The 27,154-nt window shown below is 34.5% G+C and overlaps 1 protein-coding gene across 3 annotated transcripts in view; it reads left to right on the top strand.

Annotated features, from left to right (window-relative positions):
• The window catches only part of LOC124430122 (opioid-binding protein/cell adhesion molecule homolog), a 59,363-nt gene that overhangs the window by 15,941 nt on the left and 16,268 nt on the right, over window positions 1–27,154 (top strand). For all 3 annotated transcript variants that reach the window (XM_046976260.1, XM_046976259.1, XM_046976261.1), the window contains exons 2-3: window positions 8,895–8,992; window positions 26,422–26,629. In XM_046976260.1, coding sequence (XP_046832216.1) covers window positions 8,895–8,992; window positions 26,422–26,629 — 306 coding nt within the window. The remainder of the gene's footprint in view (window positions 1–8,894; window positions 8,993–26,421; window positions 26,630–27,154) is intronic.

Here is a 27,154-nt window from a genome sequence, read left to right as displayed (position 1 = left end):
TGATTTTTCTAAAACTAAAGACGTTGAAGGCTAAGATAAATTCTTTGTTTTTTTTTTTTTTTTTTCTTATTTTTTTTTCTTCTTCCTTTTACTCATTTCAAAGGAAAAAGAAAGTAAAGACGAATAGGTTGAGATATCCCATCGAAATCATTCTTCCTACCTTTATCTTCGTGACATTAGGTGACGTTGGTCAGATTTCTAAGTATAGAATTGATCAGAATTTCTTGGATGGTTTTAAAAATCAATTCGATATTCTTTCTCTTTCAAATATTCCTGGTTAATTCCTCTGTTTCTTTTTCCCTCTCTTTTTTATTTGAACCGGTAAAACTACTACACGCGTAGAAAAAAACTGGATCTAGGATTTTTTGGTCCATCTAGGAACTTTTGGCCCACCCTGTACTTTCCTCAGTTACCATTATGCTCGAACGAATAACGAAGTAATCATCCCTCGAGCATATTAGAAACTCACTTATAGTAAAATGATTATCAGCACTCTCGTGCAATCTCGTTTCACCGTTTTAACACGACGAACAATATAATTTTGTGGAGATGGTGAAATTGCATTCTAACCATGGAAAACTTTTCTCCTTGAATATTCCCGAGGCTTTCGTCGTTCTCGAACCTTTTTCACGTATAGATACCCTTGAAGTTACCATGATGTTCGCTTACGCAACGTCCGTCCTCGTTACAGCGTCACCAAAAACGGATTTTCTAATGAACGATATGACTCTCGTTATTCATTAGCAAATTGTTCCAAGGGGAGGAGAGGAGGAAGGGGGGCGGGTGGCCATTTAACGAGCCAACAGCTGGAACTTCCCTTCCATTTCCCTTCAGGCATTCTATATCGATGAGAGAAATCGTCCATCGTTCATGCTTCGGCAACATATTTTATGATGACATAAACGGAAGATAGTTGATCGTCGACTAACCGAGCTGAACGCGAATACAAGCATTCGCATGCCTTCGGATAATTCGTTTTGTTTCACGATTAAGAAGGGTTGCGATGGGTCAATCTCTTCTTCACAGGTTATTTCATAGAAGCCCAAATATATATATATATCTATCTTAAAGGTATTAAAGGTACATATACCTTTACATACCTTTACATATACAGAATCGAGAATTATGTGGTCACGATTACCGGAAGAGGTTTGGAATCGCTAATCCGCTAGCTCTCTTTTGAAAATTTTTCTCCAGCAAAATCGATTCCCATTAAAAGTACGTGAGAAAGTATTCGTTTCTCTCTTTTTCTCTCTTTCTCTCGATCTCTCTCGACTCATTTACAGAGCCATTACACGTTCAAACCACATAATTCTCTCTCTCTCTCTCTCTCTCTCTTTTCTTTCTCTCTTCCTCTTTCTCGTGTCGAGAACACACTCGACTCGAGTTCGTTCAACGAACGATCCCCTTCGTTGTATATATATATATATATATATATATATATATATATATATATATATATATATATCTATGTACATGCATACATACAGACCAAACGTGAATTATGAAGCTTAATACGTACGAACACGAGATTTTCCAACTCGCGGAAGGGGAAATAAAAAGGCGTGACTCGATGGTACCATGTACTTTAGTCTTCGATCCATGTCGATCGGTTTCGATCGTTTTCGATCGAAGTCACGGTGCGGTTTTCGAACGACAGGGCAAACCGATCGATGAGACTCTCCCCCGTAAGTTGTGTTGACTACGTTTGCGTGTGGTACCGTGTGTTCGTGTAACGCGTTGTGTACCGGCAAACCTATATGTCCGTTCGAGAATAGGGAAAGCCTTGCTAGTACAGATAGGTGCTGGCGAAAGACCACGATAACGCTTATCTGCTTCCTGGATTTATTGCCAGCGCAATGAAAACGCAGCCGACGAGCCGCTCTTCCCTGCCCATTCCGATGTTAATTAGTCCGGGGGCCATGGTCCGAACGTATTCTTAGAACGTTATAGATTATGGTTACGACGTCTATCAGACTCATTGGGGGAACAATGCCAAACGATGTGACGACGTTGACATACTTTTTCACCAAAACGTCATTCTAAACACGCGATTCACTCTTCTTTATTCTCTCTCTCTTTCTCTCGCTCTCTCTCTCTCTCTCTCTCTCTCTCTTTCTCTTTCTCTCTTATTCGATACTTCATCTTTTTTTTTTTCTTTTACATTTTGTAAAACTGTGAAAATATAAAATACATACATACGTTGTCCTAAAGATACATGAGATTCGTATGTACGACGATCTCGAGTAAAACTTTTCGTACTCAAATTTACTATATTGACAATAATTGTTCAATTCGAATTGTAAACTTGATGAATGTAACATATGCGAATGTAATGTACATACGTATCTATTCTATCGAAGACATTTTTGCGGTTCTTTTTTCTTTTTCCCTTTTTTTTCTTTTTTTTTTTTTTTTTTTTTAATAAAATTATTAATTCAATCGATAAGTAATGTCGATATTCTTTCAGTGAAAGTTATTGTTGTCGTTTATTTATTGAAATATTTAAAAAATTCGACGATAGTATATTAATTTGTTACACTTATTGCATGTAAACAACGTATTACGTTAAAACAATATTCTAATATTTTTTATTCAAAAATTATATCAAACTGTTGTCATACATAATTAATAAATTGTGTTATATCGTTTATATATTTAGATACAAAATATTGAAAATAAGATATGTATGGATATATAAAAAAAAAAGAAAAAAAAAAAAAAGAAAAAAAGAAAAAAAAAGAAAAAAAGAAAAAAGAAAAGAAGAGAAAATAAGAGAAAAAGAAAAATAGAGAAAGAGAGAAAAAAAAAATGTCATAAAAATCTTGACGATCTCTTTCTTAATTGCAAAGTTTACAAAGTTTCCTTAATTACGATTAATGCAAAATCCTTCGGTCGTAACGGGATGAATCGATAGCTTCTTCGTCTGAAGTCGATGCACTTCGTAGTTAGATCGACGAAGCTGTCGAGTATCCTATCTCATAAATAATCGAGTTTAGGTTATCGGTATCGATCGCGAATTAAATCCTTACGCGGGAGTATTCGATTAAGGGTATGTCGTACGGTAAAGCGCACACTCGGAATTGCGATTCAAAGGGCATAGCTTTATAGCACATTGCAATTCGTACAATCAAATGTCTTGAGGTTTGCGTGGTATTCACTCTCATTCTCCTCTTCCCTTTCTCCCCCCCCTCTCTCTCTCTCTTTCTCTAGCACCACGATTCTCTATCTATTATCCTTCTCGCTCTTCTCGAAGCTCCTTTTGGAAGAGACTCTCAATCCTTGTAGATGTGAAACGGTATCAAAGCAAGAATTCGTATTCGGCATCGTTAACCGATGTAGTTCGAATATTTGCCGTTCGTCCTTATCTTCACGATACGTATATAGATAACTTTATCATCGAATTTATTATCTCGAACTTTGTTGTTGTTTGTCGAAATATATCGACATTCTGAAAAGAATCCACATACCATATTCCTTTATCATGGAAGTACAATGGATTTATTATCTTTTGTTTTATCTCTTCTCTCCCTCTCTCTCTCTCTCTCTCTCTCTCTCTCTCTCTCTCTTTTTCTTTTTTTCTTTTTTTTTTTTTTTTTTTTTCTTTTTTTTTTACAAAAAGATATTAATTAACGCAAATGTATAATTTATTTGAAAGTAAAATATTATAGATGGAAGTAAAAAAGCTTTAGGTAAATTAATGAATTGTTAAAATAAAAAATTAAATAATGATATTAATAATAGTGAGCATTCAAATAATTTATTATTATAAGTTGAATCTTCGTAACGAGTTAACTCTTTCTCTTCCGGTTAACAGGTGTTCCTGTAACTAATACAAAAAATAACGATCGAATGGATCATTCAGTTGAATTTTACAAATCAAGCACGACACTTTCGGCGATTCAAATTTATCCAAGCGTACATGTCGCCTACCGATAGATTTTGATGCACTCGCTGTAATTTGGTCGGCTCTGAAGCGACACAGTGTACGATTATATATAGAATTCGCACTCGTTTTACCGACGCCTATTGTTTATATTTCATGAAAGTTGTCTGGTAATTTTTTTTTTTTTATATTTAATTTTTTATTTATTATTACGAGTATTCATTTAGATTCAATAAATATAATAAAAAGCAGAGGCTATATTGTTTTGATCACAAAATAGTATTTTCGTTGGATATAATTAACAGATTCGTTTCTTTTTTTTTTATTTATTTATTTATTTTTTTTTTAATTCAAATGACATTAATTTAATGTTGTCGCACGCGTTATCTCGTATCTACAATCAGGTAAACATGAAATACTATCGGCTACTGACGATACATTAATTAGTCCACAAATGATGGTTACTGTAATCTTCCTAACCGTTTTCATCACGTAGTATAAACATTAAATATAAAATTCATTTGCTAGATTGAAATTCTTTTGTCTAATTTTAGAAAAGTACATATGTACACATTACTATTCCAAGCACGAACTGAGTACTTTCTACGTTATCTTTGAATGAGGATCGTGATTCAAGAAATTAAACGGAAAGTTTTCATAAATGTAATAATAAAATAATTAAATGTACTAAAACGTACTCGATAATATATAATTTTCTTTTATGAATCGGTGAAAATTTCATGAACCTAAAGAGATATATCAGTTTGTTGGTACCGAAAAGAATAAGTGACATTTAGCTTCCCTAGCACGTTTACGTCGTAATCGTGTGACGGAAAAATCGAGTTTAAAAAAGGGATATCTTGCATGTAAGGAGAGATCAATTCAGTTGGTTTCACCACCTTCTCGATCGAATCTTCGAATATAAGAGAGTATAGTTAACTTAGAGGAAAGGTTCTAGTTCATATGATCTCGCGTTCCCTTTATCAAAAACCTCGTGCAGCATATTTTTATCACTCGTAATCAAGCTGCCACGATATATGAATTACGCGAAAAATATTGTGTCGCATGAGTGGCACGGAAGGAGTGTGTTGGCTTACAGAGAATATCGTGCATAATAATCGACGTTAATTATAACACGATATCGTGTGTCTTGTTAAAAAGAGAAAGAAGAAAAAGAAGAAAAAGAAATGAAATACATGCGTCATAATTTCTTTTTCTTTTTTTTTCTTTTTTTTTTTTTTTTTTTTTTTTTTTTTCTTTTTTCTGTTTGTTTCTAAAACTTTCGTCATTCACGAAAAGAACGAAAATTGAACGAGTAATAATAAAGATTATAAAAAAATCCTGAGATCTTTCAAATTCTCTGATTCTAATTCTAATCCAACGACGAGAACGTACTCAAATGAATGTATATCAATGGAAGAAAGGGGAGCTAGCAATCTTTTAACGAAACGACGAAAGAATGATAGATAGTATCGCCTATAGGCTCAGGAGTTCGTTTCTCCGAGAAGAGAGGAACGTTCTTTTAGGATGAACGTGACGACGCGTCAAGGATTGATGGTTTCTTCAGGATATCGTACCATCTATTCTTTCGAAAGAAGGACGACGTTCCTCGTCGACTTTCTAAGATGAATTTCATTGCATCTCGTAATCTTCTTCTCGTAATCTTCTTCTCGTAATCTTCTCTGCATTTCTCCGAATTAGTTTCTTCATCTCGACAGAAAATTCACCAGCAATTTCTTACATATTTCATGATCGCAATTATGGAAACGCAAACTCGTTTAGCCGGTCATCGAGGAGATCAATATCGATCCCTAGATCCAAGGATAAAATCGTTACGTTTATTTTCAGATGGAATCCGCCTCCATCAATGATAATACCTGAACGTGCTGGGATTCGAAACTCGTTTCGGGTTTCGTCCTTCGATACTTTCTTCTCTTTCCTTTTCTGCATCCAACCTTCTGCTCCTCCTTTTCTCTCTCTCTCTCTCTCTTTCTATTCCTCTCGTCTCCGATCTTTCTATTCCCTTTTGTCGGATTTACATATACTTCGAGAGGTCAAGCGGGAGATTAGAAACATGGTTTCAAGTATTTCTACTACACATTGGTATATACATTAAATATTCAAATCCTGGAACATCGACGACCATAATCGCGAAATGATTAAAACCATCACGATAATCGCCGATGATCATATAATCTTTTAAACTCTCCCATTTCTCAGTTTATTTTGAAATCCGATTGTTATTGTAAATTAGATAAACTAAATGGTAAAGCAAATCGCTTTGTTTTTCGATTTATTTATTTAACGATTAGTATCACAAACTCCAAAGGGATTTTCTTTCGTAAAGGATAAAGTCCAGTCGTCCCAAAGAAACTCTATCTTTCTTTCTTTCTTTCTTTCTTTCTTTCTCGATGGAGAGCTTTCGGTTCAATTAAAACTGTACCTCGAGGTGTGCAATCTTAAACAGACCTATTCGATCCCAAAGCTCGGTTCTTTTCTTCTCGTGTTATCCTATTTTCACGAGGGAATACGTTGTTTCGCTAGAAAGTATCGTGATATCAGCAAAAGTACCTTTCTTTATTATTGCTTCATCCTATTTGATTAATTTTTCCTATTAAAATTAAAATTATCGAATCCATCAAAATCTAAATCCAATTCTTTTATTATCCACGATATTACAATTATTAAAGTTAACGTTAATCGAAAGACAAATTTTTATTTATCGATTATTTTCAAAATTCAATAGATTAAAAATAACAATGAATCGAATGTTTTCTTTTTTTTTTCTTTTTTTTGTTTTTTTTTTTGCTCAAGTATCCATTAAAATTGGCGAGCTTCATCAAAGTATGTTAGTTAACTTTAAATGTTAAAAATCTAAAGTAATATGAAGAAAAGAGAGAGAAAGAGAGAGAGAGAGAGAGAGAGAGAGAGAGAGAGAGAGAGAGAGAGAGTTATGTTAATGATACATATTCATAAAATATACTTTTATCTATTGTAAAATTACTTCTTCCGTTAGAACAATCGAGTAAATGAGCTCGTAAATAATCTCTTTATCTTATTGACATGATTATCGTTATTATCGTTATTATCGAACGTAATGGTCAATGCACTGAATTCAGTTCGTATTATGAAATAACGTTGACTTTTATCACTCGCTTAACCAAAATTTCTCTCGGGTCACTCTCACTTATACTCTCACAATGTTTTCACGTATATGCTTCGAATACGACGCGTGATAAATTTTATGGAAAGCGATGAAAGGAGTAGCGTCGAATTTGACGTTCCTCTCCACTTAAACGTTGATCGTTTGAACTTCCGCGGTCAAGCTTTTACGCGAACGGAACTTGCAGATTGGCAAACGGTGAATCGAAACCAGAGACCGCAGAAATATTTTTGCCGTATATGAGTAAGTTGGATCTTTGATGGACGAAATTGATATTGAATCGTCTAGCCGCATTCGTAGTAATTAATGACCCGATATACAATACCGGTAACGTTTGATGGATATTGAGAATAAATATCCCCAGTTTGTGTGTATAAAAATGACGTAGGAAAGACTTCTAAAGGGCGAAAAAAAAAAAGAAAAAAGAAAAAATAAAAACAGAAGAAAAGAAGAAAAGAGCAAAAATAAAAAAAGAATAAAGACGGTCAGATCTCTCGCGTTAAAAAAAAAAAATCATCGTCGATTAACCTACTTCTATTCGATAGCAGGTCGAAACGAGGAGAAAATTATTAAATTATTAAATAAACTTGAATGGGCAAATAGTTCAAAGTCTAGACATTGATTTTTTTGCTTGATCATAACTATATTCGTCGTCTTAAAAATTCTTTTATTTTTTCAAAAATGTTAAAAAGTACTTTTATACGTACAATAATAGCCTTCGATATTCTTTGAATGTTTCATACCTTTATAGTATTATAATATACATTAAAAATAAAGAATAATCAATGAAGTAAATTTCATTTCATTTTATATTTGACATAACTCATGTAAAAATAAATGAATACTACTTGTCCCTTTTGTAAAAGAATATTCGAAATATAATGGTCTATAACAGTTTTGGAAACAGAGAATAGCCTTCTTGTTAGAGTAATGAAAATAAAATATGTTCCCTTTCGAATAGAACCATCTACGAAAAGATGTAACAGTGAAGAAGACACGAGAAACAGCTTAGTATGATTGCAACTCCGTGCTGTTTGTCAGATAATTTGTCGGAGGAAGTAACTCTAACTTTGCAAAAGCGACAGCCAGCGAGATAAATGTGTCTTGAGATGTGGCTGACGCTTAATTAACATCGACGTTATTACCGCCAACTATCCCGCTGGATCCAGTGTTTCTCATCTCTCTTTCTCTCTCTCTCTCTCTCTCTCTCTCTTTTTATATCTTTCTCTTTCTCTCATTTACTCTTCTCTTGACATCCCTCCGATATTCTTCTCTCTCTTTCTCTCTCTCTCTCTCTCTCTCTCCCTCTCTCCCCTTTCCTTTCCACTACCACGAAGCGAATACCGAAGAGCCTTCGTTCTGAGCGATAATTTAACGCGATTCTCGGAGATCGGTGCGAGATAAGGATTTTGCTCGAGTAATATAAAGAAGCCCGGCTTAGTCTCCGCGCTTGACCCGTTTACGTTAACTCGCCCTATTCACCACCGCACGCTTGGAGTACTTTGCAAACTTTCACACGCTCGTAGGTGGGCTATAAGTATGTACTAGTAAGTAAGACCGTAAGTAAGTAAGTAAGTAAGTAAGTAAGTAAGCAAGCAAGCAAGCAAGCAAGCAAGGAAGCGAATAAGTAAGTAAAAGTAAGAAAGTGAGAGAAGCAAATCGAGTAGGTATAGCAAAAGAAATATGTATAACGTATAACAGTTTAATGTTACGTACGATGATACTTTTTTATTTGATTCTATCCCTCTCCTCTTCTCCTCTTATTCCTCTTACATCCTCTTACCTATACCATCTCTCCTTGTTTGCGATACCTGTACTTACAAATTGATCTCAACTTTGTTACAGAATTACCAAGATTCGGGAAACCATTGAACAATCTCACCATTTCAGTCGGTCGTGAGGCCATCTTCACCTGCATCGTGGAGAATCTCGGTCCGTACAAGGTGAGCCGCATGAATTTCGCGATAATTCACGTGCGTTTACCGACCGATTAATTAATGTCAACCGCATAATAATTATAATCGAGCGTCTCGTTAAGCAAACCCGTATTACAGCCGGTATAACTTTTGGAAAGTAAAAAAAAAAAAAAAAAAAAAAAAAAAACAAAAAAAGAAAAAAGAAAAAAAAGAAGAAGGAAAAAAAACAAAAAAAAAGAAAATAAAAACGAAGAAGGATAGAAAAAATAACAAATTTATTACACGCGTTCAAAGTCCAACGCGTAAAATGTAATTAACGTCGTTACTAATTTTTTTTTTTTTTCTTTTTTTCTTTTTCCCTTTTTTTTTTTATCTTTTTTCTCCATTTATTTCTCTGATTCTGTTCTATATTTTTCTTTTTTTTTTTTTTTTTCTTTTTTTTCTTTTTTTTCTTTTTCTTTGCTTCTCATTTACGATTAAGATCATAATCGCTATTTCGCATTGGTGGCCGATTGGCTTCACTCGATTTGGCGTATTTCTTCGTGAACGATGAACGGTATCGATCGAGGTTTCCATTAGAAATCTTCTTGAGTGCGATAATAGCCTCTCAACTTTCCCGCTTTTCTCGCGCGAATTCTCACCTTGAATCGTTCGCCGGCATTATCGCGCGTAATTCAAAAACAGAAAAGTTCCATGGGAGTTGGAGAAAGGATGGAAGGTAGGGGAGAAAGGGGTGAAGGTGAAGAAGGAAGATGAGGGGTAACGGGGGAGAGACGATGGAAATGGAGAAGGTGGAGGAGATGAAGGAGGCGAAGGTGGAGGAGGACGAGGGAAAACGAGAGCTAACGAACGGTGCAAATAAATTCCGAGTTGGAGCGGTTCGGCACGGATCGAACTGCGTATCTCGGCAGCTCCATTTAAGTAGAAATAAAATCCCACGGGGTGTGAGTTCAGCAGTTTGTTAAGCGGCTCCCTTTCCCTCTCTCACTCCCTCCCTCTCTCTCTCTCTCTCTCTCTCTCTTTCTCTCTGTCTCTCTCTCTCTCTTCCTCTTTTTCTCGCTGTCTCGTTACTAGAAGCATACCATTCGTCGTCCTCCTCTTTCCTTTCACTCGCTTACTATCCGAGCTGGCCAAGCAATCCCTCCTATCCTCTTGCGAAAGAGGAGAGTTTCCTTTTCGACGAATCTCCAGCACACTTTTTAAACGGCTCTACCTCATATTCCTCGAATCACTAACATTAAAAGTATGGTATTTCGGGGTTGTCACTTCGTAAAAACTGTGAAAAAAAAAAAATAATCTAAAAAGGAAAAAAAAAATTGTAAAAGAAAAAATTATCACCGGCGGACCCTCATAGTTCTCCCACGATTTACTTACGCACGTATGAATTCATTCCTGTTAGATGACGTGTCGACGGAAATGAAAATGTCGAGTCTCTCGATTCACATCGGCATTATTTTATGGAAAAGTTCTTTCTCTCGCCTTGTAACCGGATAATCGATGGGGTTCGATATGTAGGTCGGGGATTGAAACGATCGCTTGTTTACCTTCGATCTCTCTGCTTTTTTGTCTTCTCCCTTTTGTTTTCAACGTGCTTTGCGATAAAACAATTCGATTGCTTTATCTTTACATTTAATTAAAATCCACCGCGTACTGATCGATTATTCGCTTTCGAGATACGAATACTCGTACAAGTTTGTTTACATGGACGATATTCGACGATATGTGGTATACGCGTGGAATAATAATTAGATTCGGTAATGATCTAGTTGTAGTAAAAACTAAACTGGCTTAATTGAACCTGGTTAAAAGTGATTTCAGTCAAAGTATTTTGGCTACATTTGCAATTTTATTTGTTCGTAGTTCCAGACACTAATTCATTTACCAACGACAGGATCACCCAGCTACGGTGATATCGTTTCAAACTGATTTAAAGTTAGTTAGTAGTTCTTAGAATAATGCATATTCGACGAGCTTACTCGATATTCATGACGTGTAATAGGGTTTCTTGCTCTCAATTGTGTTCCATCTAATCGAAAATAAATAATTATTATTATCGTTAATGTAATAAAAAAAAAAAAAAAAAAAAAAAAAAAAAAAAAAAAAGAAAAGGAATTGAATGTAATCTCAGGTCAGATATAAAAAAAAAAAAAAATTAGTGATGATAAATATATTCGATTAAATGTGTCACATAGACTTAATGAAAGGTATATTTTTATTTATTTGTTCTTTTTTTTTCTTTTTTTTTAAATAACTCGTTACAAAAGAAAAATATTATATTTTAAAAGTCTAGACTTCTTTTACGTTCGAAGAAAGTACGTTCAAAGAGTATAGCGGAAAATCTGGGCGTCGGAACGAAGCAGTTTATATATTACATCGAGTTGAGGGGAAATTTTAAAATTTCATTAAACAGTCGAAATTACTTCCTCCGGAAGCTGCTCGCAAAAACGGTGGAGGTCTCGCCGAACCCCCGAACGACTTCGCCCTTGGTTGCAAGTATTTTTACGGCTTTAAACCTAATTGAAGCGGGGACCCGAAAATTTATCGAGGATTGTAGAGATCAACGTTTGAACGAGTTTTCCCTTCTGCCTCGCTCTTAAAAATTATTCTTGCTCTCTTCTTATTGTTAGCTTTTTAAAAGCTAGCCATTTATTTGTTCTTTTTCTCTTTCGCTTTTTTATCTCTCTTTTTTTTCTCTCTCTCTCTCTCTCTCTCTCTTTTTTTTCTCTTCTTTTGCTTAAGAAGCGACGAACCAGCAAACTCTTTTAGTCATATCGCGAGAAGAAGCATCGAATTCTTTTTTAGCAGGAAGAAAATTGTCCACAATTTGATTATCTTTGAAATCGCGCTAGTCCAAATAATAATAATAATAATAATAGTAATAATAATAATAATAATAATTCACTAGTCGTTTATTGTAAAAGTAACGTAGGTTTAGTCTCGAGAAAATCGATAATGCGGTTGCTATGGTTATAAATTGACGTGAAGTTTTTGAGTAAAATTAAATAAATTTTATCGACCGTACCTAAATTCTCGCGGTTTCGAGAGTAGACAGCGACGAGCTCGCCACTTAATTTGATTTCCATTTTCGGTGGCGATTTTCAAGCTTCGTACTTACAAAGTAACGCGATAACGATGCGATTTTGTTTAAAGCGCAAAAAAGAATTATCTAAATGTAATTAAAATAGAAATGACATACACGTAATTACATTTTTCTTTTTCCCTATTATATCTTCTATTAAACGATTCCCATCGAGATATTTATTTTTTGCAATGGATATCGCTCGTGGTATATTACGTTTGTGTTAAACACGTTATTTATTCATATTGGCAGAACATCCATAAGGTCCGACGTTATCGTTTGCAACTGCCCGATCAGATTATGAGTTTGATCTCGCAAAAGCCAAATATGTCTGCCAAATAGTCGCATCTCGATTCCGAACTTTTCTTCTCTTTTTCTACTTTTCACTTTTCCGTGCTTGTTAGATCGAGAGCGAAGTCTAATTTAATTTTCGTTGGGGAAAAGATATACCGAAATTAATTTCGTCTATTTCATCTTTTCGAGTTATCGTTTATAAAATCTTCCTAGGAAATAGTCAACAATAATTGTGCTTGTTAAAACGCTATTAATGAACTGGAGATTTAATTATTAGATATTTGTGCTTTTAAGTTGATAAACATTTGAGAATAGAGACGAATTAAGAAAGAGAGATAGAGAGAAAGAGAGAGAGAGAGAGAGAGAGAGAGAGAGCCAAAGACAGAGAATGGTATAGGCTAGTTTCACTTGCATCCTCTGATAGCACTAGCAAACAAAGCAACGTATTAATTATTCGTAATATTCGCGGTCGACTCCAACATGGTAGACAGCTGTTATTCTAGAAGGAAGTCTATGGGCTAGTAATAGTAACTGTTTAGTCAAGGACCAAAGGAAAGAGGAGAACCTGTAGGCTAGGATTTCGTGCGATGTGAAGGACGAAATGAAAAGCACCTTTCCTTTCTCTTACATGACATTTAGAAGATTATTAAACAAAGATCATCGAATAATTTCAAAAGGAATATGATATTTCTAATCAAATGATATCGTACATTTTATATAAATATTTTTTATCGAATATATTCGAAGATCTGAAAAAAAAAAAAAGAATTTTTACGAAAACTATGTTCATTATTATAAACATCGATGTTAGAGAAAAACAAAAAAACAACAAAAAAAGAATCCAATGCACGCTTGTCTGCAAAATCATTCATCCCTTTTTTTTCTATCATTATTTTCATTTCGTTCACATTTCCTTAACATTTTCAATATGTAAACACATTTTGCATTGTTTATATGCCGAACGTGTTTCTAGTTATACTGATGAAGCGACGAGAATCGATCTAAAATACGCGCTAGATGCAACTCCCCCCTTCTTTTTTTTTTTTTCTTTTCTTTTTTTTTTATCTTTCTCGAAGCTGGAAAATACATGGAGAATTTCCGTTTCAATTTCATTCGGGCAACAGTACCCAAAGCTCTCTCTCGCGTGTATTACGATGTCGGTAGATGCGAAAGCAGCAGAAGAGATGCTGGCGGATACTTGCAACCGGCCGAGAGATGCTGCTTGTAATCTAGGAACCGAGAACCGTGAGAATCGAAAGGTGAAGATGAAGTTTGTGCCAGGAGGAAGGAGAGAAAAGGATAGGAAAAGGGATAGAAAAGGAGAGAAAGGGGTAACGTTTCCTTCGTGCATACCTATATACAGTTGCATATGTTTCTGGAAAGATGGGCCACTCGTATGCGTATCGCGTAAATCTAAGAAAGAAATTGAATAAAAGTGAATGGACAAGAATAATATGTTGGCGATATGTATAGATAAATTCAACGAAAAAAATGAAGATTTCTTTTTTTTCCCTTAATCTATATCTATCTCTCTTCACCTCATTTAGACGTTCTATTCCATGCAGTTAGACAAATTCGTAACTTGTTCTAAGAAAGCGTGCCACGAATTTGAAGGAACGAGAATGCAGCATTATTTCTCTTTCTCTTTCTATCTGTCTCTCTCTCTCTCTCTCTCTCTCTCTCTCTCTCTCTCTCTTTCTATCACGTGCGCTTGCGCGCCAATCGCGCGGCTTAATTGGACTTTATCACGTCAAACGATTCGGCTCGGCCAAATTACTTCACGGTTGTTTAGTTTCGGATCGCGTGAATGGCCGATGAGCTCGCGGGTTGAGCTACCTTGTAGAGTTAGCTCGAGAAAATATTGGAAGGGGTGGGTTCATCTGGCAAACGAATGGCGCCAACGTCGTCGTTGAACTTCCTCGCTTGTAAAGGGCTTCCACGTTGGAAGGAATTATATAGTATAGATTAAGGAGGGGGACAAAATACGCGATCCGTGCCGTTTCTTCTTCGTGGTATAGGTATTGGCTAAACGTCGAAATAAATTTCTCTACTCTTTCTGCTCTCTCTCTCTCTCTTTCTGTCTCTCTTTCTGTCTCTCTTTCTGTCTTATTGTCTCTTATTCCATAGCAATTTCATTTCATATTTACTCGATTCTTTACTTTATTTATTATTTATTACTGAATATAAATGACATTTAATAAAAAAATATATTGATTTGATTTATAAAAGAGTACCATTTTATTCTAATAAATGGATTACTTATTTATCAATTGATTCAATATAAAGTAAATGAGAAAGGAGTGAGATATTGTCTACGTTAATAATTGTTGTAAGTAATTAGATAGGATTGATATATTTTTTTGTTTTTCTTTCATGTTTATAATGTTTAGTTTTATTGATTAATTTTATTGCTTGCTTAATATGGAATTCACTCGTGCGATTTTATTTTACGTTTTTACGCTTTTATAAAAGTAAATTTATTGGATAATATATATTTTACATTTATTTTATTTAAATATTATAATTAAATCAATATTAGTTTTTATGAACTATATCATAAATATTTTAGAGGAAATATGTTTGTTATTGATCAAACATACATACATTAATTATTCATTATTATTTTATAACGAATCAATAAAATATGTTATAATAAATGTAAATTCTTTTTTTAATCATATTATTTTTTACATTATTTTAAATGTATTGTCTTTAAAAGAAAAAGAAAAAAATAAAGATTAATGAACTCAATAAAATTAATAATTGAACTTATAATTTTAAATATTATAAACTATAATTTTCAATATTAATATATTTAAAGATTTCTACGAAATAAAAAATATAATATAAAATATCTAAAATTATATAATTTTGACAAATCTTATCAGTACAATAAATATATATATATATATATTATCTTTTTTTTTGAACTAGTATTAATATAATTAGTATAATGTATAAGTAATAACAATAGTACGATAAAAATAGTTTCTCTTCTTTTTGTTCTATATTTCTTTATTTAATTCTATCTTTGTCCTGTCATTCAACCTTCAAACTTTATCCTCATTTTCTAGTCCATCTAAATCCTGTTCCTTTATCTTTGTGGACACGATTGACTTCTCGATTGTAGAGAGTTTGTTAATTCCTTCGTAAATACAGCACCACCAAAGTGAGCTTTACAAACATCGCCGGAGAGTAATGTTGTTGTTTCGGCCAACTAAAATATTCATCACTCTCCGGTATGCTATTGACGCGGTTGCCAACGATGCCAAAGGGGTGATAAAGGGAGGAGAAGTGTGAGAGAAGTCGAGAAGCGTGCTAACCTATAGACGATGGCGATCTCCTAGATCCTTTCGCGTTTTACGAGACGTCATATTACTTCTGGTATTCTACAGGATGCAACGAAAAGGACGTATCGAGAATATCGTACTACGAAGTGACTTGCAAACTCTCCTCACGAATACCTATATTTATATATATATATATATATATATATATATATATATATATATATTTCTCTTTTAGAGAGATATTAATAAACAAAGAGTAATTAAGTTAATGCAAAAGATGTTATAAGGGAAGCTATAATAATACGTTACAAATAAATATCTAAGCTGATTATGAGAGTTTCGAAACAAACGTTGTTTCGCATTAAAAAATGTCGATAACTTGAAAACCGTAGGAATTAAGAAGTCGGTTAAACGAGGAAAGTTATGTGGATTCAGTTGAGCAAGCTTAATAGTCTTTTCCAATTCTTTTCTTGAAAAAAAAAAGGGAAAAAATACGTAAATAAATAAAAGAAAAAAAAAGGAAACGTAAAAGTGTAGAAAGAAAAGAAAAAAAAAAAAAAAAGAAAAAAAAGAAAGAAAAAATAAATAAATAAAACAAAACGAAATCAATCGAGGTATTCAGGAAAGTGTAAATCTAACCGCAATTTCGTAACCTAGGCTGCTGTATAACCGAGCATTATTCAGAAAGAACCAGCTCGTAGAATTTTACATTGAAAATACTTTGAAATTCCTTAAGTTTCTCCATCCGCCATTGTTGTTATTAGAGAAGGCCGAGGAAAATGGTGGGAGTGGGAAAATGACGTGGATATTTTTAGAAGAGCTTTCAAAGAAAGAATGAGAGAAAAAGCGCTAAAGAAAAAGGGAGAGAGAGAGAGAGAGAGAGAGAGAGAGAGAGAGAGAGAGTGGGGAGAAGGAAAGAGGGTGGCCCATAAAATAAAAAATGACATTACATTATGTAATATCGCGGAACGTTACAAACGAGTTTCAAGCGAGACGATCATAGTGCACACCGTTGCAGGATATAATCAGCCGTTCTTGGGAGAAAGCGCTACGACCAAGTTCGAGGCAAAACGCATTCGCGTCGAGTATCGCCTGCGGCTTACTGCTACGAGTTTTCGCGTCATAAAACTTTGCAATTTTCCTGACGTTTCCAAACGAATGCGTTCCTCAATTTCGTTCTAAGGAGGATTAACGGTTCCGTTCGGGATTGCAGCGCGCAATAATTTACTCCTACTATTGGAACAGGAGAAGGATAGGGATAGGCGGGTATATAGAAAAGGTGGAAAGAGATGTTAGTAAGAGAGAACGAGAGAGAAAGAAAGAGAGAGAGAGAGAGAGAGAGAGAGACAGAGTGAGAGAGACAGATAAGGACAGAAGAAGAAAAGGAATGCAAGAGAAAGAGGGACATCAACTTGTTAGAAACGATCGATACAGAGAGAGTTAAATGACTGCAAATTATTCCTGTATTCTATACCTTACTCCGACTATATTTCGTTTCTCTCTACAAATGATGGTTATTAGAGTAAGGAAATAACGATCTTCTAATGTAAAATCAAATATCGTGATTTCAAATTCTATCAACGATTCTTATGTACCGTGTATATCATGAAAATCGAATTTAATCATTTCGTATGTATAGAATGTATCGTATTAAAGTGAATAATATTAAAACGAGATGGACATTAACGACGGTGAAATAGAGGATATTACTATGGCATTTTCCTAAACTCTTTTGACGCTAGGACGAAGCTCTTGGATGACATTTTGTAAGGGATAATGGCAAAACGAAAAGAGAGGGAGAAAAAGAGAGAAAGAGATTTAGAATAATGCAAAATGTCATTGTCGTGCGACACGTACTCCGATTCTCCTTCCTTCCTTTGTGAATTTTCTCAGGAAAGTGGCGAAACTAATGCGCTTATGAAAGGAAAAAGAAAAAAAGAAAAGAAAGAAAATAAACGGCAGGAATGGTAAAGGTAATATCAGCGATTTTTGTAATTTTGTGGGTAAATCTCTTTTCGAAGAAGAAAAGAGAAAACTATGTAAGTACATACATACATACATGCAAAAAAAAAACACGCGACAAAGTATTTATACATATATGTTTGTGTATATATATATATATATATATATATATATATATATATATATATACAATGTATATATACTTACGTATGTGTATATATCTATGTACATATATACAAGTTACTCCAAGCGGAAGATTCGAGCGTGTACGCTTTTAAATCTGATAAAGTAGCGTTTTTACGGCCTTAGAAAAAATTATGGCCGAGCTAAAGGACGTCTAACTCGCATGCACTTACGAAGATGACGAGGATCATGTTTCGAGGATACTAATGGCAATTACCTAGTGCTTTGTTAAAAGAATACTCCAATTGTACTTTTCTCCATGCTAGAGACAAATTAGGAGGAGCTGTAAAATGGTCCGAGCAACGACACGTTTTTCTACTTGCGCTTCATTAGTACCTCGAACATTTAAGCGACTAAATATTTCTGCAAGTGTGTCTACCATTGAATTAAGGAAACGGTATTTCCGTAAAATCATGCTCAAAATTCGTTTCAATCTTTGTTTGACGTAATTAGAGGAAGGAGATTATTAAATCATTATGATTGAAACGTTCTGGCTGAGAGGCTAATCGATTCAATGGTAAGCTCTTATTATATATTTCGTAACGAAGTGAGATTCAATTTTCAAAATTAAATTCTGATTCTTAATTTAATCGAAACGCTTTGAAATATTTTTATTCGCAAATTTTGCACTAGACGTTGCATTCATTTAAAATTTACTTTTATTCTTATTTATTTACTTTTTATTTTTTTTTTCTTTCTCTTTCTTCTTCGTTTTTTTTTCTTTTTTTTTTTTCTTTCTTTTTTTTCTTTTTTTTTTTTCTTTTTTTTTTTTCTTTTTAATTTCTCCTTTATTTCACATACTACTCAAAGACTTGTTTCACGTTCATAATAGCTAGCAAGTATAGCTTCTCGACTTTGAAACAAGAAAAAAAGTGTCAGTTACACCGGAATTCCATTAAAGCTTGCTTCGCAGAGCCTCCCAAGTCTCTCCTTTGAATTCACCAGTCGCAAATTGCTTACCTGCGGCGTTCGAACCCAGGAGTTTACGTCTCTGCCAAGATGGAATAAGCAATCGACATATTCTTACCATTAATACGGTTCCCCTTTGCTGGATATCGTCGCCTTACTCCAACGATCCTTCGATAACTCCCTCATTCTTCCTCTTGGTCTCTCTTTCTTTCTCTTTCTCTTTCACTCTCTATATATTTCTCTTTCTATTCTCTCTCTTTATCTCTTTCCTTTTCTCTTCAAGCCCCTTTCGACAACGACGTCTGCACTTAACGTGTATTTTTATCGTCACGATTTCACAAGAGAATATCGAACATTCGCATAAACATGATTTCCTGAGTAATATAAAATAACTTTCAATAATACAAATGCAGAGATAGGGTGACACTGGTAATAAACGTTGGTATAAAAGAAGGGTTGAATTCGTGGAGTATAGTTGAAACGTACGAATCGTAAAGGTTTCTTCCATTAATAGAAGATCATTTTGATTTTGCCATCAAATATTCAGGAAAATTCTACGGTTAGCTTTCGAACAAATCGGTTAGGTCGACGACTAAGAATCGATGGTGATGGCATCACCGAAATTATCCTCGGGTATTGGAGAGGACTTGAAGGAAAGAAAAGAAAAGAAAAGGAAAAAAGGAAAAATAAGAAAGCAAATGAAAATAGACGTAAGTATTAAGAGGGGTAATTTGAAGAGGAAGAAGAAAAGGGATAGAATGATGTAAGAATCGATGAAGGGAGTGTCGTGACGTTCGACGATTCAATCAACGCGGAACATTGTCGGTGTCAGGGACGAAGAGGAAGATGTCAGTCGTCGATGGTGGATATTTCTTGGCTGGAGATATGAAAAATGATGTCTGTGGAAGTTGGTGTTGGTGTTGCTAGTGGGGGTGGAGGAGCGGGGAGGGGGAGAAAGGGGTGGTGGTAACAGCTACGGTAACGGCGTCGTACGAAGAAGCGAGGTACACCCTACCAAGAGAATGCTTTTCACTGTTGGGGAGCTTGACAGATATCTCGCTGCTATCCGACATGAGATGGTGAGGGAAGGACGTAGAGGTGAATGAGGGAGGGCTTGTGCGTCGCCAGAGGCCCGTGTAAAGCGCGTGTAAGCAAGCCGGTATTAGCTCGATGTCATCCACCGAGACAGTTGGATGGACGTATGAACGGAGTTGATGCGGATCTTTCCAACCCTCTTTTACGAAAGAATTCTATATTTTTCTTTTTATTTTTTTATTTCTTTTTTTCTTTTTTTTTTTTCTTTTCTTTCTTTTTTCGGCTTCAGGATACTACCAAACTGTAGAGAACAAAACTTCGAAAAGCTTGTAATTCTTGAAGAGGGATAATCCGGGCAAGATTCTCTCTTCTAACATTTGTCACTTTTACGGTGAAAGAAAGTAAAGAGAGAAACGGGAAAAATGATCGATCGTTCGATCGATCGATCGATCGATCGATCGAACGATCGAAAGGAAAAGTAAGTATCGTCGCGTGGATAACCGAATTGGATGATAGAAATCTGATTGAAGATTGATCGGATATGGTCAATTTGTTATTTCATCTATTCGGCTTGAAAATCTCGGCAGGTGATATAGAACGAATATGATTGGCCGATATATCTTTTTAACTCTTTCTCAGAGTAAGTGAGTCCGAAGTTTAGTTGTTGTTCGCAGCAGGTTTGCAATTAAATCGCCGTCTGTTTACACGTTTAAATGTTTATAAACGGCTATTAGAACGGCGATTAACATACTCGATGGAGGTTATACATCTGCACGGCCACGTGAAAGACAAATTACCACGACAGGATTACACATGGCATTCGTTACGATGATTACCTTTGTAATTAGCTCGACTGTGGCTCGCTAGCGATTACAATTAACCGAGTTCTCTCTTGGTTTTGGTAAAGTCCGTTCAATTGAGTGTTGTTCGATTCGTTCATGCGATCGTACGTTGTTTTGCCGTCGGCTGGAACGTTTCGCGGTGGTTGTAAAACGTTAGAGCAAAGAGAGCAAGAGGATGGAAAGCAAAGAGAAACGAAGAGGAAGAGAAGAGAGAGAGAGAGAGAGAGAGAGAAAGAGAGAGAGAGAGAGAAATAGAGAGGAAGAGAACTACCATGGACAATAATTATGTGGATTGTACTAGCGGGGCTAATTATCTCTCTGTACCACTTGCGTCGAACTCGTCCTTTATTTCATCCTCTGTTCGTGGCAAACTTTGACGTTGCAGACAGGTGCTTATCTCAGTGTCCTCTGATAACGCACTGAATTAACCTGTAACCTGGCCTTCGACCTAACGTAAGATAGACCGCTCTCTCGAATAGCTTGAACGGACCGAACCTACAAGATTCTCATCATCCTTGTAATCCTTTTCATTTTTGTTTTCGTCGTTATTGCTTTCGTTGGAATCAACACAAAATGGAGAATTCGTAAATAGGAACTTCTTCTTTTCTCTTCGAAGAATTTTTCGCTAACAAAAAGAATGATCGCACGATCGTAAAATGATTAATGAATCTTCCTCTTTTTCTTTGTCTTTGGAAATTTCTTTCCCATAGATCTAGCAATCGATCATAAGGACATAATTTCTCATGATAATGAAACCTGTGGTTTCCGTGATTCGATGTTATTGATTACATACGATAACTAATTAGAAGCACCAAAGCGATGGAATTGGTGTTATTGGTAAATCTGCACGTGTCTAACAGGTCGTATTCACTTGAGTAAACGCTGCATTCAATGAATACTGTTACTGTTCAAATACTGACCTCTGTAACTGTTGGGGTAAACCATCTCTTTTATCATTTATCCATTTAATCGACGAAAGATATTGTAAATTATATTTTAGTCAGTATTTATATTGACTTTTTAATAAGTCAAAAATTGAGAATATTCAAACATTTTTATCGAATTATTTCTAGAGAAAGATTTTAATTGTCGTACAGAATTAGAGAATAAATTCATAAAATAATTATTATTTATCTAGTTACTAGTATAATCAAATATTGTTTTTCTATTTAATGATCGATATACTTTGTATAACCTATTGATTTCTTAATATTTTATTAACATATCATTTAACATAAGTTCATTATTCTATCTATAGGATGTTATCCAACTTAAAATGATATATGAATGGTTTCGTGGCAGAATATTACATTTGTGATTGATAACATTCAGAGTATATTACAGCTTCTCCTGAAATATAACCATCTAAAATATTCCTCTATACATCTAAATATAAATCTTTAAAGCGAGTATTGACAACCGAACTTGTATCATTTATTCTACGTAAATCTTTTCCGAATGAATGAGGCAGCAATTCTCAAAATTAGGCCCACGATAATTCCTCTAGGAGGATGCGAAAACGGGAACATCGATCAGTGTCTCGGTGGTTTTCGAACTATCCACAATTACTCACAATTCAGTTCCCGATCTGACCATCGGGTCGGTTCCAAGTGCGTTCACGTTTTCCCACTGATTAGTCTCGAAGATAATTACGCTGCACGCGAACTAGGTAGGGTGAAGAAAAAAGAATACGGGGAAAAGAGGAGAGAGAAAGGTAGAGAGAGAGAGAGTGAGAGAGAGAGAGTGAGAGAGAGAGAGAGAGAGGGAGGGAGATAGGGTGAGAGTAGGCGAGACTATCGCGAAGGTACGAGACGGTATTCAAGCCGGAGGGAAGTTTGAGAGTCATTTTTCACCACACCGGCCCGAAAGCGAGAAATATTCGTGGTTCGAGAGGGTAGTTCGTTGAATCAAAGAGAACTATCCAACCGAAACTTTTCCGTATCTTTGAAACATGGATCTTATACGATCGAGAGAAACCACGATACGATATTGTTGTAAAACAATATAGATTTCTATAAATCTTTCTCTCTAATTAGAAGGAACAAATGTGTACCTATTGAGTTAGATAATAATTACTCGTACAAAATTCTACCACAAATTTTCTTTGAAATATTAATAGTTTAATTATTGGATTTCTTTCCTTTTAAATATTTCCATTATCCTAAGGAATTATTTAAATTAATAATAACTCTCGTATGAAATAAAAATAATTTGTATTCTGATTAAGCTCTAATAATTATCTAGACATTTCAAGAAAAAAAAAAAAAAAAAAGAAAGAAGATAAAAAAAAAAGAATACAAAAAATTCTTTATTTATCAAACGAAAATGAAGCGTTTTGATTCTAACTAGAAGCGTGTCAATGATAATTACGTCGTTTTTCGAATCACTCGTAAATCGAAATACATGTGGTCGACTTAAGAAGGAGTACTTGTACTTCAGGGTATACGGACTTGAATAATTACTCCGATGGCAATTCATAGCGTTCACGTAGCGTCCACAAAGGAGGGCCTTCCCGCGTTTCTATTCGTCTTACACTCCTGTCTAATGCGTGAACGTATACTTACGCAAAAGACGTATGTATGTACATATATATATATATATATATATATATATATATATATATATATATATATAAACATAAACGTGGTAGTAGTGTATAAAGACGCACACGACTGCTATATCAGTCACGAGAGCTTTTGCACTCTCGTCTTGCGCACACAATTTACAACCCACCTTCGTCTTCCTCAAAACTATTACGACTACCACTACTACTATAACTACTACTACTACTACTACTACTACTACTATTACTACTACTACTACTACTACTATTACTACTACTACTACTACTACTACCATCGTCGTCTTTCTCTTTCTTTACTCCCTCAACATCCCTTCGTTTCGCGTTCTCTCCTCATACTCAGTAGTTTCTTTCCAGCTTTCTTTCCCATCGTACTGCCTTCCTATGCACCCAACTTCTCTTTCTATTTCTGTAGTGGAAAACGTAAAAATGTCTCCTTCTCTTATTTTCTTTCTGTCTTTCTCTGTCTCTTTCTTTTCTTCTCTCTCTCTTTCTGTTTTTTTTGAGTACACTTGCATACACTTGCATACAAGTATGTTTGCGTATACGACGTTTATAGGTGGACAAAAAGGAAGGGATAGAAGTTGTGGTTGTTCGTGGAGAACGCGCTTTAAAGCGATGTCTATATAGAAAAGAAGGAAGTGAAAAAGAGAGGGGATAGAAAGAGAAGGGAGAAGTAGGAAGACGGGTGTAACGGTGGACGACGATGTCGAGTGTATTGCGGTTTTTGACGAAGGAGCTTTCTCGCGACGAAGGCGTTGGTAGTTTGATATAGTCGAGCTTGTCGACCACGTGGATACAATGCCTCGGGGATATGAGGATGTATATATGCGTATATGAGAACGTAGAGAAAGACAAAGAGAGTTGTCGTCGATGAGCACAAAACTTCTCTTCTTCTTCATCGTGACTATGAAGAGAACGGGACTCTGACGACGGCCATTTGTAAATCACACCGCAAAAGTATGTGAATTCTGTGGAGATTTCCTTTTTTAAAACGGCGAGAAAGAAAGAAATAAAGGAAGAGAGAAAGAGAGAGATAGACGCATGCGCTAAAGACAAAGAAGAAGATGGCTTGATATAAGCCAGTCTCTAATACGTGTGCTCTTAAGAAAATATGTTTTCCTCGTTCGAAGACGAGTTTCGTGGTCTAAATCGTAACAATAAACACAAGGACCACGTTTGAGCTATGACGAGGATGACGTTGGCATTCCCGTTGTTTTTCAAACACGTTATGCTATGGCATAACTCCGATGGACGTTTGAAAACGATGAAGAGTGAATAACGGCTAAAGCGAGGATTCGCTTTTCAGACATGCCGAGCAGGTGTCTTCTTTTCTTTATTCCTTTATCTCGATCTCTTTCATATACAACTCCCACACCTTTCTCCGTCTTCCTCTTCCACTTTTTCCTCCTCCTGTTCCTGCTTCTCCTCCTTCTTCTCAACCGTCATCTCCTTTAGTAAATTTTCGAGAAAGAGTTTTCCGAGAAAAGCCGAAACGCGTGAAGCTGCTCGGCATCTAGGTCGAGACAACTGTTATCCATTGGATCGTAAAATATTCGAGTTGGTTCTGCGCTTCATTGTTCCTTGCATTGAACATATTATGAACCATGTTCCATTGTATCGTTTTCCGTTTATCATAGTTATTTAAAATATATGTACACTCGTATATATTTTAAATTTTATTATATTGATTTATCTCGTTCGGAATATTGTCGTACGATTATTGCTACGTATGAGTTCAATTTAAAATATATTTATATATATATTTATATATATATATATATATATATATATATATATATATAATAAAATTGTTTGAATTAATTAGATCGAATTACAATATACGTAAAACGATTATATTTTATCTACATTATCTAATATATAAAATATATAAAATGTTTCAAAATGATTTTATCATTGTCATTTTTCTTTGTCGATGAAAAAAATTATAATAGATCGTTGTTATTTAAAGTATAGTCATTTACTGTCTCACTGTTATTTAAAGACTAGTCATTTATTTTATATCATTTGATAATTATTAAATCAATCCATATCGTTTGAAATGTTCATTTAGGATTTATTTATTTATTTATTAGAAAAAATTTATAAGTCTAATTTCAAACTGCAAACATTTATATATATATATATATACATCCTATATATATACATCCTTGCACGCACGTATACATATACAAGCATTATGTATATTGTAGAATTATTTATATTAATCAGAATAGATTGAATTATCAGAGACGCGAGTCGATTATATTTTATTTATATTGTTTATCATATTATATTATATATCCAACATTTTATTGTTTTCTCTTATTGACAATAAGATCGAAAATATTTCGATATTTTTTGTTTTTATTTTTTTATTTTTATATTAACTCACGTGACACAATTATTTAAATAATTTTCCATTATTTAAAATCATCCGACTATTACTCGTCTAAAATATCAACGATGTTTGTGTGATCATCAATTTTTATAAATCCGATTTCGAGAATTCGCGTATACATACATATGTATATTGTAAAATTATTTAAACCAACTGGAAAGATTCGGATTACAAGATATTCGAGTCAATTATATTTTATTACAGACAATCGATGCAATATTCGATACCCGATAGATTATTTGTCGCTTAGATCGGTTTACGCATGAAACCCATCCTCACACATACACTAGTTATGTTATACACGGATTTCACAACATCGCATTTAATTTTATTTGATAGCAAAACATGATATTTATTCACGCGATAAAAAGATATAAACTAAAATGGAATGAAGCAATCGAAAGTTCATCCCCCTTCCCCCATCCTACCCCCATAGAAAATATCACGCACTTTTATTACTATATTTTTCATTAAATCTTATTTATGACGTAAATCCGTTTTACTATAAAATGCTATTAATTAATAACTTAGGATGAGGAGGGAAGAGGGAGAATTGAATAGAACGTCACGAAGTGAAACGAAAGCTGTGTTAGTTTCATAAAGTATTTCACCTCTCTTCTCATTGGTTGAAACTTAGAGTAAGAAACTTTGATTCTTGATAGGATAATGCCATGGAAAAGACGAACGGAAAAAAAGAAAAAAAAAGGAACTATAGCTCATGGCTGTTCTTAGACCAACTGACGTTTAGACAGTACATAAACCCGTTACATATTCTGCCTAGTTGCTTTGTAATAGACCTAGTCATTGCAAGATGTTGACTTGATAAAAATTGCATTAATTATACTAACACCTATTTCTTTCTTATCTTAACGTTTCATAGGTGGCATGGCTTCGAGTGGACACGCAGACAATATTGACGATAGCAAATCACGTTATCACGAAGAATCATCGGATCACAGTGACTCATAGCGGACATCGTACGTGGTCACTTCACATCAAAGACACGAAAGAAACTGATCGGGGTTGGTACATGTGCCAGGTCAACACTGATCCAATGTCCAGCATCACCGGATTCCTCGAAATAGTTGGTAAAATCGGACGTTTAATAAAATAAACAAAAACAAAAGATATATAATAATAATAATAATAATAATAATAATAATAATAATAATAATAATAATAATAATAATAATAATACATAAAATGGTTTTACGAGATCACCCAGGTAAATTTTTAAACAATTTCAACGGAGAAGAAACTATTGTTGCGAAAACTTTTAAAGATGTTGACGAGTAAAAAAGAAAAAAAAAACAAAAGTAGGAGAGAAAAGAAAAGAAAAGAAAAGAAAAGAAAAGAAAAGAAAAGTAAAGAAAAGTAAAGAAAAAAAATATATATATATATATATATATATATATATATATATATATATATATATGTATACTAACTTTGAACAAGACAAGAACAGCGAAAGGGAAAATGTAAGGAAGTAAAGGCAAATTCAACGTTTTTGATGGGCCTTTTTGTGGCTGGGATCTACAGCGATTGTCCTGCGGTATACGTATCAGAGAGAACATCCTTCTTCCACGTAGCCATGCATCAACCGATCCTTCCTT

The sequence above is a fragment of the Vespa crabro genome, chromosome 17 (genome assembly GCF_910589235.1).
Source record: "Vespa crabro chromosome 17, iyVesCrab1.2, whole genome shotgun sequence".
Classification (NCBI taxonomy): Eukaryota; Metazoa; Arthropoda; class Insecta; order Hymenoptera; family Vespidae; genus Vespa; species Vespa crabro.
This window is presented reverse-complemented; position numbering and strand designations above follow the sequence as displayed.